Genomic DNA, 19,906 nt, shown 5'->3' with positions numbered 1-19,906 from the left:
TAACATATTATTTATACTAAGTTTAGTACTTTTGGAAATTGTTAGATTTATATATATTCTTTTTAAAAAGATAAACTAATTCCTTCTATTTCAAATTGAAGTTGTTCAAAATTGTTGTACTATTTTCCCTAATGATGTTCATATTGAAACTGTTCGATTCAAAATTTCTTCCTAAGTTTTGAACTAACTCCCTTTATACTCTATTTCATTGCTAATATATATCCTTGATTGTTGATGATTTCACGTATTCCTTTAAATTCTGGCGAAATACCATCTTGTTCAACTGAGAATTTGAGTATTCCTCCAATTTCAGCATAAACCTTTCGTGCCGTTTGTCTTTCTCTTCTCATGTTTCGTATTCCTTATATGCGCTAGTTCTTAGGGACACAATTCGTGCGTACGGAAAGTGAATCTGGTCAGTCTACGAAGTTATAAGGAGTTGTGGAGTTTTGAGGCGACGAGAGGAAGTGATCATGCTTTGTTAAGAGTTCTGAACGAACATTGTGCCTATTTAATTTTAGATTTTAAAATTTGGTTTGCATCAAATTATTTTATCAACTTTTACATTACCTAATATATTTTCTTTTGTGTTTGTGATATAATTTTCTTGGTACCTTTAAAATATTCAAAAGGGGATGTGAATATAAATCTTTTCTTCATCTTGTATCAATTTTCGAGGGCGAAAATTTTTGTAAGTTGGATAGAATGTAACATCCCGCATTTTTGAAAATCTAAATATAAATAAATTATGATTTTATCTTATTAAGTTTAAACTTTATAATTTTAGAAATTATTTTATTAGAACTAATTAAATAGATTCGGAGATAGTTTTATTTTGAATCAATTAATATTCTTAAGTAATTTTATTATAATGGAATATTTTGTATAATTTTAGTAGTTGAAAAATAAGAAAGAATTGTATAATTTAATTTAAGTAACTTTTATTCTGAAAAGGTTACGATTTATTTTATTGATTTGATATGTTATTTTATAAATTAATCAATTGAGAGTAATTAAATTAGTTTACTAATATTTGGAGTTAATTCAATTAATATTCTTGTGTAAATTTTTATAGTTGGTTATTTTATATATTTTGAAAATTATATAATTTAATTTAAATAATTTCTATTATGGATAAATTATGGTTTATTTTATTAGTTTGAGCTCCTAGAGATTAATTCATTAGGAATGATTAAATGGATTTTTGTAAATACTTTAAGTTTAAGTCAATTAATATTTATGTACAACTTTTATTTTAACTAGTTATTTTATATAAATTGAAATTAAAGTTATAATGGAAACATAATGAAAGGTCATATAATTTGATTTAGGTAATTGATATTTCGAGTTTAACCGTATTTTATAAAATGTGATTAGTATGCTTGTTTTATAATTTAAATTAGAAATAATTATTTGAGCTCGTTAATAGATTGATAGATAAAATCTTATGCGTTTTGAAAGTAATCTTTATAGTATTATATTTGAATCTTAAATTGTTATTCTATCTCAAGTATTTTATAAAAGTTATGTTACTTGTATATATATTTTTCCTAGTTTTATGTTTCTTATTTTATACGTACCGTTATTATCTAACACGTATACTCGCTGACCAATCACGCACCGACACACGTACTTCACACTCGTTTATGAGTTATTGGGCCACGCTTATTGTTTCCTCACCACTCATTCACGGTTAAACTCCTACCACATATACGCAATACATATCACAGAAGGAAAAAAAAAGGGGGAACAGAGAAGAAGCAAAGGGAAACGAGAAACTGAGGAAAGGGAGAAGAGGGATCAGGGAAGCACCACGAAGAACAGAGAGACGTGCACGATCGACGGAGAAGGTAGCATTGCCACCGTGCCTCATCATCATCGCTGAAGCTCTCCTTGCCACTATCAACGCCATTTAGGGCAGAAGAGAAGAGGAAGAATGACAGAGAAAAGAGATTGGAGCTGCTACAGGAACGGCGGTTCCTGCTTCTAACCTCTGCTCTTTTGATTTCTGGAGCTACCGTGGGTGGAGCTTGTCATCAAAGGAAGCAAGCTGCCGCCACCAACTCTTAATTAAGCCAGTATCCTCCTCTTTGTTCTGATTCAAATTTTCCCATTTTTGAAACCGTAACACTCTCACCCTTACTCTGATTATACTTTGTTTCTCTTCCATGTGCTTGTTTTAATCATGGTTGCCTATATCTTTGTTGCTCAGCCCCTTTTTGGCTCCTATTCCCTGCTACAATTAGGTTGAGTGTTGAAGTTGGTGCTGCCATGGGACGGTTGAAGCTGTTACTGATTCTGAATTTGCTATCTGGGTACTGGTCTTATCTTCTCCTTAGGGTTGATCTATTTACACGTTTTGTTTTGTCACTGCTGTGGTTGCCATGTTCTGGTTTTAATTCTATCTTAGTTCTTGCTTTGTCTTGAATCCCTAGAGCTGAAATTGCTTTTGATTCCTATCCAATTTGAATCCTCTATTTTACTGCAACCATGGTCAGTGCTGCGAAGGCTAATGTTGTTGCTGTTCCGGTTGTGGTTGCGTGAGAGTTACTGCTGCTGCCCTGAAACTAAAAGAGAAGAGAGTTGTTACGTTAAAGTATGCGATTGCGACATCGAGGTAGAGGGTTTAAAACGATTTCAATTTAAGAATGCCTACAAGGTTTATTGAATAACTACAAATAGATTTAATAGATGTGAGTAATTGATTGATTATGTGAATATTGAATCGTGGCTAAAATTGTGATTGGAATGGTTGAGATTGTGATTTGGAATTGTTGATTGGTGATATTGATTGATTATGTAGATTGGGAATAGTTTGATGACTTATTGTTGAGAATTACTAAATTTTAATGGGTCATGTTGGATTTGTTGCTGTTGAGCTATTATTTGGTATATTGTAATGTTAATGAGCTTGGTTGGTGGTTGATTTGGAATTGGTTTTGAGGGGTATTGAAGAATTGGATTTTGAACACTAAATGGTTTGCTGAAAATCAGGTTCTCTTGAAATTAAACGGCAACTTTGAAAGTGAATCAGTGACTCTATAATGACTGAAATGATAAGCATTTAAGTGTTAATGAAATTATATTAAGTGTAATTGTGAAAACTCAATTTTGAAGGTTTCGTATCAACTAAAGAATTAGTTATGATCTTTCAAAGTTGAATTCTAAAATCTGATTTTCTGCATAATTTCTAAACTGAGTCAGCAACTTTGAAAAGCTATAACTAATTCTGTGATTATCGAAATTGCGTGGAACCACGTCCGGATTAAACTTGGGGATACAAGGAACTAAACTGGTGAATTTGAGACTTTTTTATTAAGTTTATGATTTATGGTGAATTTTTGAATTAGGGATGTCAAATCTGGTTTTTCTGCAGAACGTTTAACACAGTAGCAATTTGTTTCCTCTATTAAAATTTCTGCAGCTTGAATTTTGAATTGGAACAAATTTTAAATGAAACTTTGGTCCTAATACTTTAATTTCATAAAAATTTAGAATTGTTAGAGTTGTGGTTTTAAAGATATGAATTTTTAAATTAAGATGTATTATGCAGTAAAAGTCAGGTTTTGTTTTCTAAGTCAGTAACTTTGAGACTTTATAATTTTTAATTCTGGAATGATATTAAGATGCAACCAATTGGAGGTGAAAGTTGAGTATGTTTAGTACTTATGATTCAAATTTCAAGATTTTCCATATTTTAATAAGTGTGTTATGGGACTTGGAAGAGGTTGTGTTTAATGATTTGTAAAACAGAATTCTGCAGAAAATTACCTAACTTCCAAGCTACGTAACTCCTTCATTAAAATTGGTATGACCCTGGAACCAATTGAGAAAGAAATTTGGGTAAGTTAAGTTTAACCACATTAATTTTGAAGGTGTTTGAATTTAATTTGGATTTTATATGAAATTTCAAATGTTGTATGCTGCTGCTGTCTTCTGGTTTTAAAATACTGCAGAGCAGTCACGGTTTTGCTTATATTCCTGAAGCTAGAGTCAGCAAAAAATTATGATTTTTGGTTTAATAGAAATCTTAATCCGAGACGGTCACATGGATATAAAGTTTGCGTGATTCCGAATTCATTTGATATTTTAAAAACAAAATGGAAATCAGGCTGCCAGGTTGGGTTGACAATTATTTTGGATATGGAATTTAAGAAATAGATTTTCTATACTATTATCAAATATTTTTGAGAATATATATTATTGTGGCAACTGCTGAAAGAGGCTGATGAAATGTTGAGAAAGAAGAAATCCATAAGGGTGGCTAAGTCCTATTTTTAAAGGAGATTATGTCCAAATTTTTATAAAAGTAAAAGGACTTAATCAAAATGAATAATTGAGACTTGTTTAACGATAATAACTTTACTGATTCTTTTGAGAAAATATATTTGGTTTATAAAGTTGCTAGCAAGGATATGGGTTTTGTCCCGCTTGCATATTTACAATTACAAAAGAGTAAAGAGATAAAGAGAAAAAGAGTAATATAGATACAGATGAAAGAGTATTCAGGGAAAAGTAAAGAGATACAGAGAATAGAACAACTAGAGTAGAGTAAAGAGATGCAGAGAAAAGAGAAACCAGAGCAAAGTAAAGAGATATTTGTGTATATATATATATATATATATATTAGTTGCTTGATGCAACCCAGAGCTATATTTAATATATATTAGTTGCTTGATGTAATCCAGAGCTATATTTAATATATATTAGTTGCTTGATGTAACCCAGAGCTATATTTAATATATATTAGTTGCTTAATGCAACCCAGAGCCTCTGTAGGGAAACTAAGTTACCTACAGCCATTTTCCGCTTCCCCAGAGTAGAGCAGAGTATATATATTTTCCTGCAGTAAGTAGAGGCTGTCTCAAATGAGCGGCTATTATCATATGCGCATTTATTTAGGAACGGAAAATCGTATTCGGGAAATCGGGATTACTCCTGACCGGATAAATGTCGGGATTGCGGGCAGCCAACCGACACATGAGCTCATGGCCTGTACTAGGACTAGACATTCATCATATGCATCTATGTGACATTGTTTGGGTGTGTATATTGTAATTGATTTGCCTATGTGAGTAATTCTGTTTAACTGCTAATTGCTATACTTGATGTAATTACTCTTGATTGTGTTTGAATCTCTTTACTTGTGTTTGTATCTGATTGGCTGGATTGTAGTGAATTGGGTGTTGATTGAATTGCTTGGGCCTAAGGCCGTGATTGGTTTGTGTTTGAGGTTTAGTAAAGTATGAAAGATTAAGCTGGTTCAGCATAGACTTAATGAACTTATGCTTGGAACAAATTAGTCATTCATAGTAAAAAGTAGTTATTCTCTTAATTTTTTGCCACTTTCCATAAGTTTTCTTTTAATCACATTTCTTTTATTTTGTAGGAGAATTGATGAGACAGTTGAAGGGTTTGACTACCACAAAAGGAGAGGACTGTACACGTGTCTCCAAGGGGATTGAATTGGGAATTTTTGCCATGCAACATTGGAAAAAGAACAAGCTTGGAAACTGACCCAACACCATCATAAAGTTGATGATCCTTGTGCTCATCCCAAGGTAAACCCCATCCGTCCATCACACAACCACCCCATCAATCCACACCTTCTATTCACTCACCACTTCTCTATATAAGTGGTTCTTAGTTCATAACCCTTCCACATTCCAATTCCCATTCCTTATACTCCACACCTCCGGAACTCAAATCCCTTCACTACACCCAATCTTAACCCAACCGAATTCCCCCATCTATCCATACCTTCCACCACCTTCACACATCAACTCCTACTCATGGCATCATCAAGCTCCAAGAGGCAAAAGAAGAAGGAACCGGTGGAGAGCATTCCTTTTGATGAAAGGAGATTCAAAACGGCATTCTATGAACTCGAATTTGAACGAATAAAGCTCAAAAAGATACTATCTGAGTCAACATTCCAACTCAATGAGGAAGAGTGCCCACAGATTCGAGAGAAGATTGAACAAAGGGGTTGGCAAAGGCTCACGAACCCAGAAGCAAAGATAAATGCAAACCTCATCAAAGAGTTCTATGCAAATGTAGTCAGAGAAGACAAAACCAAGGCCCCCACCTTCAAAAGTTACGTAAGAGGAAAAGAGGTGGACTTCAGCCCCAATGCGATAACAAGAACTCTTCAGCTGAAATCACCACATTTTGATGAGCCTAGTTATCATGCAAGAATAAGTAAGAGCCCTGACAATGATGAACTCGAAGAAATTGTGAATGATACGTGTGTTATAGGATCTGACTGGAAAAGGTATTCAGATAGAAGACCTCGGTTCGTCAGGAGAGTAGACCTCATCCCGGAAGCCAAGGGATGGTTTGAACTTGTGAGGAGATCTATCCTCCCAGCTGCAAACAATTCTGAGGTCAACGTAACTCGAGCTACTATGGTACACTGCTTAGTAAAGGGTGGAAGCATCAATGTGAATGAAATTATAGCTGAGGGGATTCAAGAATCACCCGAGAAGAATGATCTAGGTGCTAGACTTTGGTTCCCCAGCACCATCCTTAGGCTGTGTACGAAAGCCAAGGTAGTCTTCGAGGACAGCAACCCAACTTGGGTAAACCCTGGAAGGATGGTTACACTCCAGCGTATAACGTATGTGACACCCGCCCAACAACAAAGAAGGCCTCAAATAGGGAGAAGAACACCACAAGAAGAACCTCACCAAGAAGAACCTCAACAGGAAGAATATCAGCAAGAAGAGTACTATGATCCAACCAACATCAACTTGAATCATATTCACGGAGCCATTAAGGAGCTAGCGAGGAGTTATATGGAGGGACAAGAACAACAACTGCACGTTCAAGCCCAAAGGATGGATCGTCAAGAAGAACTCCTTTCTAATTGGATGAATCAACAAGAGGAGTGGCAGAAACAGCAAATGGAACATTATTCCCAGCTCACTCAAGCCATCAATCAAGTGACTAAAAGGCAAGAGCGTCATGATAAACGTCTACAAGAACTCAACCAACGCCAGCTAGCTCAGACTTAGGCATTTAATGAGTTCAGCGTACTGAATGAAGGACGGTAACTACATAGGGAGGAGTTCAACATAAACACTCAAGCCAAGTTGAACTATATGTCTAGTCATATGCATAATCTACACTCTGCAATCCCTAGGTATGATGAGGTCCAAAAAGATCTCACAGAACAAGAGGAAAGGAATGTGAAACAGCAGAAGGAAACATTAAAAAAGAAGATGGAAGATGCTGGCTTCTGGAAGAAGTTGATTGGAAAAAGCAAGGGAAGTGGGAGTGCAAGCACTCAAGAAAAACACAAGGAGGACAAACAGGAAGGAGAGCATGAGCACCCCCAAGAGTAAAAGGTGGTGGAGTTCCCTCATTGTTCCATTTTTCTTTTTCAAGTTTTTTTTTAAATAAGGAAAATCATGTATGAAATAGAATATGCTTCCATAGTAGCTTAGGAATTTTCAATTCTGTCTTTAAGTTTGCTTTTGCCTAGGTCTATGCTTGCTTGTCAAATTGCTTGTTTTCAATTCCATCTTGCTTATTGTATGCTTGTCCTTCTTAAGCTAAATAAAAAGAGATGTTATGAAAGACCAGAGTGGAGTTCAATTTGTGGAGTAAGTTCTTAGACTTGTGGTGTAGTAATCACTTAGCTAAGTTGGTTCACCAACAAGGTGGGAAGGCAACTATCTGTCCTAAATCATATGCTTGAAACACACCCCATGAGACTAGCTAAATAATAAGATCCTAATAAGAAAAAGGAAAAGAACAATAAGAATTGAAAAAAAGAAAGAAAAGTTAATAAGGAATAAGGCTAGGCACCAAGGGCTTGAATCTTGAGGGATGTGTCTGTGGTGCTCTTGTACCAAGGATCTGCTTGGATGAATAAGTTCTTAGGAGTGCTTCATCACTTGGTAACTTGGGTTAACTAACCCAGGATTATCAACTAAAAATCTACTATCAAGAGCAACCTTGCTACAGAACATTTAGTAACCTAAAGAGGTGCTGGACACTAAGACCTCAAGGGAAGAAAATAACAAACCATGTGCCTGTAGTGTGCATATATGGGGGAGAGAGACTTGAGGGAGTAAGTCCTTAGGGGTGCTTCAACACCTAGCACCTTGAACCAACTGGTTCGGGATTGTTGGCTGAAAGCTTATTTTAAAGAGTCGCCCCCTCACAGAGCACTTAGCCTAAGGATGCAATAGACCTTGGAAAGACAAAGGGATCAATGAATAACAGTCTCAAAGGGTGCAATCAAGTGAGTATTCCAAGGCATGATAAAGGTCTGAAAGCCAATAAAGGAATGAACCTAAGTTGCTATGCATGAAACCCCCATAAAACAAAGAACATGACTTCCACAATAATGATTCATTCATCTTGTCATTTCATTCATCATTCTCTTGTTCCAGTACTTGCTTAGGGACAAGCAAGTTTTAAGTTTGGTGTTGTGATGCCAGTGTATTTTGGCCAGTTTCACTGACCTTTTCTTTATGGTTTTAGGGTAGTTTCATGCACTTTCTTAGGAAATAAGCAAGTTTTGGGTAGAATTTCACTTACATCTTGATTCAAGCTAACATTGTGATTTTTATATGAATTCATGAGAATTATGCATGAATTGAATGACAAATTGGATGATGCATGTCTCATAACTTGGACTAGAACTTTGATGCACTATATTACTTGATTTCAGGACAAAGGAAGCAAGGAAGAACCACGTTAGCAGCCACGTTAGTCTAATTAACATGACCTCTAACGTGGAAGGGGAGCTAGCTTGCAACGTTAATGAGAAAAGTAATCGCCAATAACGTCCTCGAAGCTATCATAGCCCACGTTAATTACCACGTTAACTACATTAACGTGGAAGAAGAAAATGAAGCCAACGTTAGTGACACTCACCTTTGTCACTAACGTTGGACCAAGCTCATATTGGCCACGTTAAGAGCCACGTTAACTCACTTAACGTGGACTCTAACGTGGGGAAACAAAAGAATGACAAACGTTAGTGACACTCACCTTTGTCACTAATGTTGAGCTAAGCCACTTTGAGCCACGTTAGTTGCCACGTTAACTCAGTTAACGTGGACTCTAACGTGGAGGGAGCAAAGAATCGCCAACGTTAGTGACACTCACCTTTGTCACTAACGTTGGGATGAGCCACTATGATCCACGTTAACTCCCACGTTAACTACATTAACGTGAAAGCTAACGTGAGTAAAAGGGATGATGAACCAACGTTAGTGACACTCACCTTTGTCACTAAGATTGGAGATGGCTAGCAATACCACGTTAGAAGCCACGTTAACTTAGTTAACGTGAACTCTAACGTAGGAAGTAGGGGGATTTTGGAATGTTAGTGACAAAGGTAAGTGTCACTAACGTTCTCGAAGATGTGGCAAGCCTACGTTAATGGTCACGTTAACCATCCTAATGTGAACTCTAACGTAGCGAGAAAGGAGGATTCTCAACGTTATTGGAAAAAGTAAGTCCCAATAACGTGTGCGAAGGACCGAGAGGCAACGTTAGTGGTCACGTTGATGCCACTAACGTTGAAGTTAACATGGAGCATCCTTGGGTTAGGAACGTTAGTGAAAAAGGTGATTGTCACTAACGTTCTAGAACCCACACTTCCACTTAACATTAACGCCAATAACGTCCTAAGCTAGAATCCCTGCCTACTTCACACTTTCTCTCTGCAAGTAAAGCTAAGCCCACTAACGAAGATAACTGCTTCAACTCTAGATCCAAAGGCCCATATCCAAGACTTGAAGAGCCAACTAGAAGATCAGAAGAATAGTATAAATAGGGAGAACTTTGAACTAGAAAGGGGGAGCTTTTGGCATTATTAGAATTACTCTCTGTATTTTACTTTCTCTGTAACTTTTAGTTTAATTCTCAGAATGTACTCTCCATCTATGCTTTTCATTCCCAGAGCTATGAACAACTAAACCCCTTTCATTGGGTTAGGAAGCTCTGTTGTAATTTGATGGATCAATAATAGTTTTCATTATCCTTCTTCTCTCTTTTCTCTTGATTTTACTAGAAAGCTTTCAATCTTCATCCAATTGAGTAGTTATCTTGGAAAAGAAGCTATTCATACTTGGATCTCTTCTGAACCTTGGAAGAGGAATGAAGAGATCATGCTAGAATTGCTTTCTCATGTTGGACCAAATTGGGGTTTGGGCGGATATGGTGACATATAATTCTCCCAATACTTTGATTTGGAAATACATGTGGTATAATCAGTAACCACACTTTATCTCTTCTCATGAGCAAATAGGCCAAGGAATTGGCTATTGATCTGATTTGAGAGATTGAATTACCAAGGAATTGGAATTCAATCACTTAAGATTGCCAAGGAGATCAATGAATGCATTGATTGAGGAAGAGATGAAAATGAACTTGATTAGGAGAATGCAACATCTCCTAAGCCCAATGAACTCCCCATTTCTAATCTTACCCATTCTCTTTACTTTCTGCTATTTACTTTCATGCTAAACTCCCCTTCCCCATTTAAGATTCTGCAATTTACCTTCCGTCATTTATTTTCTGCAATTTACTTTTCCGCCATTTAATTTCCTGCAATTCTCAACCCAATTTTTGCTTAGCTCAACTAGAACATTCTTCCAATTAAAGTTGCTTGACCAATAAATCCCTGTGGGATTCGACCTCACTCTATTGTGAATTTTTACTTGACGACAATTCGGTATACTTGCCGAGGGAGATTTGTTAAAGGACAAGTTTCCGTGCATCACCTCATTAATTGGTTTTTAATTGCCCCGTTTCCCTTGCGTCTCTATTTTGAATTTCACACTCGGAAAAATGGTTTCTATTCTCCGTAACTTTCCTTTTCTTTCTCTCCTTCTGTTTTTGCTAGGAGTTTGCAGTTTTTGCGTTTCTCCCTGCGACACTGCTTGGTTATTGTTTTTTCCTGGCTGTGGAAGGGCGATTTATCTTCAACTTTCTTTCAAAGCTTTCTGATTTTTCCAGGTTGGTTTCTCCTTACTTTCTTTGTCGCTTGTGTTATGTTATTTCTGTTTTTGGTTTCTTCGAAAGTTTGAACCTTTGTATTGCCATGCATCTGTTTGTTTCTTGCTTGGGGGTTTTGCTTGCTTTCTGTATTCTAGGGTTCGTACCATTTATTTTTCTTCTTCTGCGAACTGCATGAACCTGCTTGCTTTCTCGAAAGATTGCTCCTTTGATGTCTTTCGCCTATGTTGATAGTTTTATTTGCTGGTGAATTTTGTGGAAGATAACGATGCTTTTTATTTTCCTGGAAAAGATTGAGTCTTTGATACCTTCTTTTTGATACGCTTTGTTATTTGGTCGCTTCGTTTGTTGACTATGAATGAGACTGTGGGTCTGGAGTGTGGTTATTTTGATAGTTTTATCTGTGACTCGTGGCTTTCTATTCAGAGTTGTCACTTTAGTTGAAAAAAAGGGTCATTATCTTCCTATATCGAGGTGTAGGCTTGTAGGTTTTCCTGAGTCCTTGTTCTGCCTCCAAAGGATGCCCTTGGATCTTTTTGGTGTAGGTCCTGGGGTTTCCTTTTATCGCTTGTACTGTGCTGGATTGTGTTGGCCGAGTTGTTTTGATTTCGTCTGAGATATTTTTTAGTAATCCAATCTTCTTTTCTTGTTTGTAGGACTAGTTGGCCATGTCTTCTCGCAAAAATATTATCGAGGCGTCTTCTAAGGTTCCTGAGGGGATGTCTGATTGGTTGGACTCCCTTGTATTGCTGTGTGTTTCTTTAGCCAATTCTAAATTTTGCGTAGAGCTTAAAAAACATCACCGAATTTGAAGCGGTCAAGATTAGGAGAACAGTTATGAGTTGGTAGCACCTGATTCTGAAGATAGGATTTGCTTCCCTGTCCTGACTCAGGGGGAGCGTCCCTTTTTCTATGCATATGATTTCTTTTTTAGCCAAATGAACATCACCCTTCCCTTTACTTCTTTTGAAACTGACCTGTTATGGTCCTATAACGTTGCCCCTTCTCAGCTTCACCCAAATTCTTGGGGTTTTATTAAGATTTTTTAGTTGGTTTGTCGAGAATTTGCTGTTACTCCTTCTTAAACTCTCTTTTTGTATCTTTTTGTGTTAACCAAGCCTGGGACTACCAAGAAGAAGGCTTCTTGGATTTCTTTTAGGTCTGCCCAGGGGCACAAGGTTTTTTCTATGTATGATGAATCCTTCCGGGATTTTAAGAATTACTTCTTTAAGCTCCGGGCTATTGAAGGAGCTCGGCCTTTCTTTCTGGATGAGAATAACGAACCCCGCTTTCCTTTAGAGTGGCAGAAGAACGTAATGGTATCCTAATATACCTGAGAGATGTTGGACGAGGTCGAGCAGGCCTTTGTAACTGTTTTGGAGGACATTTGGGGGAAACCTCCTCATTTGGACACTAAAAATCTTTGGGGGACCCATCCCTTGTCCGAACTGCATTGGGTATTTACTTGATATATTTTGTTTCTTGTTTTTTCTTTGCTGCCTTCTTCTTTTTCTGGTTTGTAAAGCTGTTTGTTCTTCATTTTTCAGAGATGGCCAAGAATAATGAATCGATGAAGGCTTTCAAGAAAGCGAGAAAGGCTACTGCAGCCCAGAACATCTCGACCAGGGCGGATGGGGAAGGGTCCTCTCAGGTTCCACTGAAGCCATCTGTGCCGAGCTCGCCTGGACCGAGGAGAATGATCCTTACTCCTCGAGTCCGTGTAATTGATCCTCCGTAATCTTCTGCCACTGTTTCTTAACCTCCGGTCATTCCTCCTTCCAAAAGACCCTGAACTGTCGAGCCCTTCAATCTGGATGCTCCTGATTTTGACGCTGTTGGCTTTGTCGACCAGCAGATCGGTCCTTATGGTGCCCTCCTTATGGATGATGTATCTCTCCTTCGCCATTTAGATTCTATAACTCGGAGTAGTATTAAGATGGCGCATATGGGAGCTGCCCTGTACCGAACTGCCCAAGATCTTCCTCTTCATGCCACCAAAGCCTTCATGGAGGATGCTAAGCAGGAGTTCAACCGGATGAAGGGTTTGAAAGAGGAACTCCAAGTGAAAGTGACCAAGCTGGAGAAGGAGTTAGAGGCCGAAAAGGCTAGTTTTGTTGCCTTGGTGGCTTCTGTGAGGTTGGCTGAAGACACGGCATTGAGGCACAAGGATAGATATGTCACGACCTATAAGGAAGTGATGCGTCTTAGGGAGGAGTTGGAGTCTGCCCGGGTTGATTATGCCGAGCTCTAGGGTCACCTTGTACGCAGCGTAAATGCTGCTTATGAGAACCTGAAGGAGCAGGTTCGGGTTCTTGCCCCCGAGGTCGACCTTGCTCTATTCAGTCTGGATAATGTTGTAAAGGATGGCAAGATTGTCTCTGACGACCCTGATGATGACGATGTTGAGCCTCCCTCTGTGCCTGCGGCAAAAGCTTCTGTTATGCCGACTTCTTCAGCTCCTTCCTCTGAGGTCGTTCATCCTGAATCAGATCCTGATTGCCAAATCTTGAATAGGGATGACGGGACAATGGATGCAGTCCCTCTTCAGACTCGCCCTCCTTCACCTCGTGTTGATGTTGCCGAGAAGCCTTCGTTAAATAGTTTTCTAAATGTTTGTGTAGATAGCCTGGCTTGTGGGCTTTTAAACTCTTTATGATGTTTGCTAACTATTGACACTCTTTTAGTTGCTTGTTTAGTAACTTTATTTTGAAAAACAAAATAGTTTCCAAGTTCTTGGGGCTGATTTTGGTAGCCTCTTGAGCTTGTTATTATTATAACTTTATGCTTTTCATATCATGTCTGTTTGCATCTGCCTTGGTATCTTTTTAGGCTTTTTGGAGTGTTGGAGCTTTATTGACCTCCTTAGATTGCCTTTATACTTGTGGCTTGATTCCTCTGAGGTTGTAGTTGCTTGGATCTAACTTTTATGTCGGCTTCCTTATGTTGGCTTGAAGTTATTTCTAATAACCCTATTTGTTGGGACCTTTGTGAGGTCTCCGTTAGTAATTACCTTTATAACGTTAAGGTTTTTGGGAAGCAGACTTCGTCATTTCAGTTACTTCTAGTAATCCTTTCTTTTGGACCTTGTTAGATCTTATTTTAGGAATTACTCTTGTAACTTGTTTGGGGGAGGCCGACTTCTTTATGTCAGTCTTACCTAAGTTATTTCTAGTAACCCTCTTTCTCGGACCCTCATCAAGTTTCTTTCAGGGGTTACTTTTTATAACTTGTTGATTTTGGAACCGATTTCCTTGTGTTGGTTCCTTCTAAGTTATTTTTAGTAATCCTCTTTCTTGGACCTTGTTCAGGTCTCTTTTAGGGATTACTTTTATAACTTTATGTTTTGGGCCGACTTCATCATGTCGGGCCCTTCTAAGTTATTTCTGTAATCCTCTTTCTTGGACCTTGTTCAGGTCTCTTTCAGGGATTACTTTTATAACTTTATGTTTTGGGCTGACTTCTTCATGTCGGGCCCTTCTAAGTTATTTTTGTAATCCTCTTTCTTGGACCTTGTTCAGGTCTCTCTCAGGGATTACTTTTATAACTTTATGTTTTGGGCCGACTTCTTCATGTCGGGCCCTTCTAAGTTATTTTTGTAATCCTCTTTCCTGGACCTTGTTCAGGTCTCTTTCAGGGATTACCTTTATAACTTTATGTTTTGGGCCAACTTCTTCATGTCGAGCCCTTCTAAGTTATTTTTGTAATCCTCTTTCTTGGACCTTGTTCAGGTCTCTTTCAGGGATTACCTTTATAACTTTATGTTTTGGGCCGACTTCTTCATGTCGGGCCCTTCAAAGTTATAGTAATTCTCTTTTATAGGGCTGGCCAGACCTCTTTCCAAGGATTTACTTATAACTTTGGTTATTGCAACCGGTCCGACTTCTTTACGTCGGCCAGTCTTTAAGTTATTTTTTAGCAATCCATTTTATTAAGACCTCGTCAGGTCCTTTCTATGGATCACTTTCGATAACTTCTTGCATTATTCTGTTTTCATCTTTGCTGATTTTGTAGAAATTGGGTTTAATCCTCGTTTGATCGACCTTTTAATGAATTTGGTTTTCATCTCTGTTGGTCTTTATCGCGATCGTGCAGTAAATTTGATTTTCACTTTCTGCCGATCTGTAGCTTCATAATCGGATGATGAATTCTTAATGTTTCAGATTAATGCGTCTTGAGAATTTGTAGAAAATCTAAAAAACTTTTATTCAAAAAGAAAATGCAGATATACACATTTGGGGGTTTTATCCCTCTAAGTCGGGCAATTTGTAGATCTTGGCTTGGTACCTCGTTAAAAAATCTTTTCAGAAAAAAGAGTGCGCCTTATCCTAAGATCCTTTATTGTCCATAGCTATAGTACCTTCTTAGGTTGCAGGCGTGCCATGACCTAGGAAGCTCTCACCCATCGAGTTCGGACAGTCTGTAGTAGCCATTTCCAAGTACTTCTATAACTCGGTAGGGTCCTTTCCAGTTTGCTGCGAACTTTCCTTCTCCAAGTCGAGTTGCTCTGATATCATTTCAGATTAGGATGAGGTTGTTCTCAGCAAAACCTCGCTGCACTACCTTTTGATTGTATCTCGAAGCCATTCATCGTTTTAATGCTTCTTCCCTGATCCGAGCTTTTTCTTGGACTTCCGGAAGTAGGTTGAGTTCTTCCCTTTGAAGTTGGGAGTTGGCTTCTTCATTATAGTGGATCACTCTAGGCGACCCTTCTTCAATATCTACTAGGATCATTGCCTCCATTCCGTATGCTAATCAGAAGGGTGATTCCTTTGTGGTGGAATGTGGCATTGTTCGATATTCCCATAGGACTTGTGGGAGCTCTTCTGCCCAGGCTCCCTTTGCTTCCTGTAATCTTTGTTTTAGCCCTGTCAATATGATTTTGTTGGCAGCTTCGGCTTGTCTATTGGCTTGGGGATGTTCTACGGAACTGAACTGGTATTTTATGTTCAAGTCGGCTAGTAGTTTTCTGAAGCCTGCATCTGTGAATTAGGTGTCATTGTCTGTGGTGATGGAGTATGGAACCCCGAACCTTGTGACAATGTTCCTATATAGGAATTTTCGACTTCTTTTAGCAGTGGCGTTAGTTAGAGGTTCTGCCTCGATCCACTTTGTGAAATAGTCTACCCCCACTATGAGGAATTTAACTTGTCCCGATCCCTGAGGAAAGGGTCCGAGAAGGTCGAGTCCCCAATTTTCGAATGGCCAAGGTGAGGTCACGCTGATGAGTTCCTCTGGCGGGGCAATGTAAAAGTTGGCATGTTTCTAACATGGTAGACATGTCCTTACGAAATCTGTGGCTTCTTTTTGTAGAGTCGGCCAATAAAATCCTGCCCGGAGTACTTTTTTGGTGAGTGCTTGTGCTCCGAGATGATTGCCACAGATGCCACTGTGTAGTTCTTCTAGAACTTCCTTTGTGTTGGAGGTTGGTACACATTTTAACAATGGTATTGAAATTCCTTTTTTGTATAGAGCATTGTTTATGATAGTGTAGTATGGTGCCTCCCGTTTTAACCTTTTTGCTTCCTTCTCATCTGTAGGAAGTGTTTTTTGTTTTGAGGAAGTTAATTATAGGAGTCATCCATCCTTGATCCAGACCTGTTATGGCCAGGATTTTTTCTTCTTCCGAGATTGACGGGTTCTGTAGTATTTCTTGGATGAGGTTTCTATTGTTGCCTCCTAGTTTGGTGCTGGCTAATTTTGAGAGTGCATCAGCTCGGGCATTTTATTCGCGGGGTATGTGACGGACCTCATACTCTCCGAGTTGTCCGAGCTGTTCCCTGGTTTTATCCAAGTACTTTTTCATGGTGGGATCCTTGGCTTGGTAGCTCCCTACTATTTGTGAAGAGACCTGATGCCAGGGCATTTTGGCCAGTTTCACTGACCTTTTCTTTACTGTTTCTAGGGTAGTTTCATGCATTTCCTTAGAAAATAAGCTAGTTTTGGGTAGATATTCACTTACATCCTGATTCAAGCATACATTGTGCACTTTACATGATTTCATGAGGATTTTGCATGAATTTAATGAAAAATTGGATGTTGTACTTCCCATGACTTGGACTAGAACTTTGATGCACTCTATTGCTTGATTTCAGGACAAAGGAAGCAAGGAAGAACCACGTTAGCAGCCACGTTAATCTAATTAACGTAACTCCTAACGTGGAATGGGAGTAACTTGCAAAGTTAATGAGAAAAGTAATCGCCAATAACGCTCTCGAAGCCATCATTGCCACGTTAAGAGTCACGTTAACTAAGTTAACGTGAACTCTAACGTGGAGGAAAGGAAATCGAGCCAACGTTAGTGACACTTACCTTTGTCACTAACGTTGGACCAAGCTCATAAGTGGCCACATTAAGAGCCATGTTAACTTAGTTACCGTGGGCTCTAACGTTAAGAAGCAAGGGAGAAGCCAACGTTAGTGACATTCACCTTTGTCACTAACATTGGCCAAGCCTCCATAAGCCACGTTAACTCTCACGTTAACTTAGTTAACGTGGAAGTTAACGCGAAGCAAGAATGTGATCGCCAACGTTAGTGACACCTAACATTGTCACTAACGTTGGAATGAACCCACACAAGCCACTATGAGCCACGTTAACTCCCACGTTAACTTAGCTAACATGGAAGCTAACGTGGATAAGGGAATGATGAGCCAACGTTAGTGACACTCAACTTTGTCACTAACGTTGGAGATGGCTAGCATGGCCACGTTAGAAGCCACGTTAACCTAGTTAACGTGAACTCTAACGTGAGAAATATGGGCACATTGGAACGTTAGTGACAAAGGTAAGTGTCACTAACGTTCTCGAAGGTTGGCAAGCCTACGTTAAAAGAGCCACGTTAACTAAGTTAACGTGGACTCTAACGTAGGAAAGGGGGAGACTTCTCAACGTTATTGGGAAAGGTAAGTCCCAATAACGTGTGCGAAGGACAAAGAGGCAACGTTAGTAACAACGTTTGTGCCACTAACATTGGAGTTAACGTGGCTCTTACTTTGGTGAGGAACGTTAGTGAAAAAAGTGATTGTCACTAACGTTCTCGAACCCACATTTCCACTGAAACGTTAACACCACTAACGTCCTGAGCTAAAGTCTCTGCCCACTTCATACTTTCTCTCTGCAAGTAAAACTGAGCCCAATGAAGAAGATAACTGCTTCAAACTCAAGATCCAAAGGCCCATACCCAAGGCTTGAAGAGCCAACTAGAAGATCAGAAGAGTAGTATATATAGGAGTAGCTTTGAATTAAAATGAGAGTTGGAAATTATAGGGAGCCTCTTGGCATAGAACTACTCTCTGTATTTTACTTTCTCTGCACTTCTAGTTTCATCATGTATTCTCCATCTTTGTTTTTATTTTTCAGAGCTATGAACAACTAAACCCCTTTTGTTGGGTTAGGGAGCTCTGTTGTAATTTGATGGATCAATACTAGTTTTCATTATTCTTCTTCTATCTTTTCTCTTGATTTTACTTGAAAGCTTTCGATCTTTATCCAATTGGGTAGTTATCTTGGAAAAGAAGCTATTCAAACTTGGATCTCTTCTGAACCTTGAAAGAGGAATGAAGAGATCATGCTAGAAATGCTTTCTCATGCTGGACCAAATTGGGTTTGGATGGATATGTGACTATAATCCTCTCAACACTTGATTTGGGAAATGTATGTGGTATAATCAGTGACCATACTTCATCTCTTCTCATGAGCAATTGACCAAGGAATTGGCTATTGATCAAGATTTAAGAGATTGAATTACAAGGAATTGTAATTCGATCACTTAAGATTGCCAAGGAGATCAATGAGTGCATTGATTGAGGAAGAGATGAAAATGAAATTGATCCGGAGAATGCAACATCTCCTGAGCCCAATGAACTCCCCATTTCTGATCTTACCCATTCTCTTTAATTTCTGTCATTTACTTTTATGAGCAATTACCCCATTCCCATTTAAGATTCTGCAATTTACTTTCCGTCATCTACATCCAGCTCTTTATTTCTAGCATTTACTTTTCTGTTATTTACTTTCCCACCATTTAATTTTCTGCAATTCTCAACTCAAATTCTGATTCGCTCAACTAGAACATTCCTCTAATTAAAGTTGCTTGATCAATCAATCCCTGTGGGATTCGACCTCACTCTATTGTGAGTTTTTACTTGACGACAAATTCGGTACACTTGCCGAAGGGGAATTTGTTGAGAGACAAGTTTTCCGTGCATCAAGTTTATGGTGCCGTTGCCGGGGATTGATTGTGCATCAACAATGATTAAATTGGAGGGTAACTAGATTGAGCATTTTATTTTCGTTTGATTTAATTTTTTGTTTGAGTAATTTACTTTCAGTTTTAGTTAATTTCTTCCCTTCCCCCTACTTTTTCGTTTTTAGTTATTTACCATTCATTCTACTGACCCACTAACTGTTTGATATATTGCATCACTCACACTAACAGTCATTCTGACAGAAATACTTTCTGCATCTATTTTCCTTGCTTGTACTTGTGGGTTGTATGACAGGGAGAAGAAGCGGGGCTTCAACTTCCTTTGATTCTGAACCTGAGAGGACCTTCTTTAGATTAAGGAGGGAAGCAAGAGGAAAAAGAGTAGTTGGTACTGAGGAAGAGGAAGAATACTTTGAACCAAACATGGAATAAAACATGGAAAACCATCATGAAGAAGAGACTCACAACCATGGCGGAGGAGGTCGAGCAAATCATGCTGGGGAGGATAGAAGAGTTTTAGGCTCTTACATCAATCCAAACCCAGGAAACTGTGGAAGTAGCATTCAAAAGCCAACCATCCATGCCAACAATTTTGAACTAAAACCACAGCTCATCACCCTTGTTCAGAACAACTGTTCGTTTGGAGGAAGTGTCCAAGAAGACCCCAATCAACATCTAACCACCTTCCTGAGAATATGTGACACAGTGAAGTCTAATGGT

At 38.5% G+C, this 19,906-nt stretch overlaps 1 protein-coding gene across 5 annotated transcripts in view; it reads left to right on the top strand.

Moving 5' to 3' along the window:
• Positions 1–1,759: 1,759 nt before the first annotated feature.
• LOC107612160 (uncharacterized) overlaps positions 1,760–19,906 on the top strand; it is a 36,431-nt gene continuing 18,284 nt past the window's right edge. The window contains exons 1-5 of one of the 5 annotated variants that reach the window (XR_015896732.1): positions 1,760–2,124; positions 2,213–2,315; positions 2,499–2,617; positions 5,390–5,561; positions 10,868–10,973. Coding sequence is in view for 3 of the 5 variants with exons in the window: in XM_088497328.1 (XP_088353454.1) it covers positions 5,793–7,016 (1,224 nt within the window). In the remaining 2 variants the exon portion in view is untranslated. Of the gene's footprint in view, positions 2,125–2,212; positions 2,316–2,435; positions 2,618–5,389; positions 7,543–10,867; positions 10,974–19,906 lie in introns of those variants that run through there. The other 4 variants (XR_015896731.1, XM_088497328.1, XM_088497329.1 and 1 more) reach the window with 4 other exon arrangements.

Source organism: Arachis ipaensis, chromosome B8, assembly GCF_059453495.1.
Source record: "Arachis ipaensis isolate K30076 ecotype BB chromosome B8, ASM5945349v1, whole genome shotgun sequence".
Lineage (NCBI taxonomy): Eukaryota > Viridiplantae > Streptophyta > Magnoliopsida > Fabales > Fabaceae > Arachis > Arachis ipaensis.
This window is presented reverse-complemented; position numbering and strand designations above follow the sequence as displayed.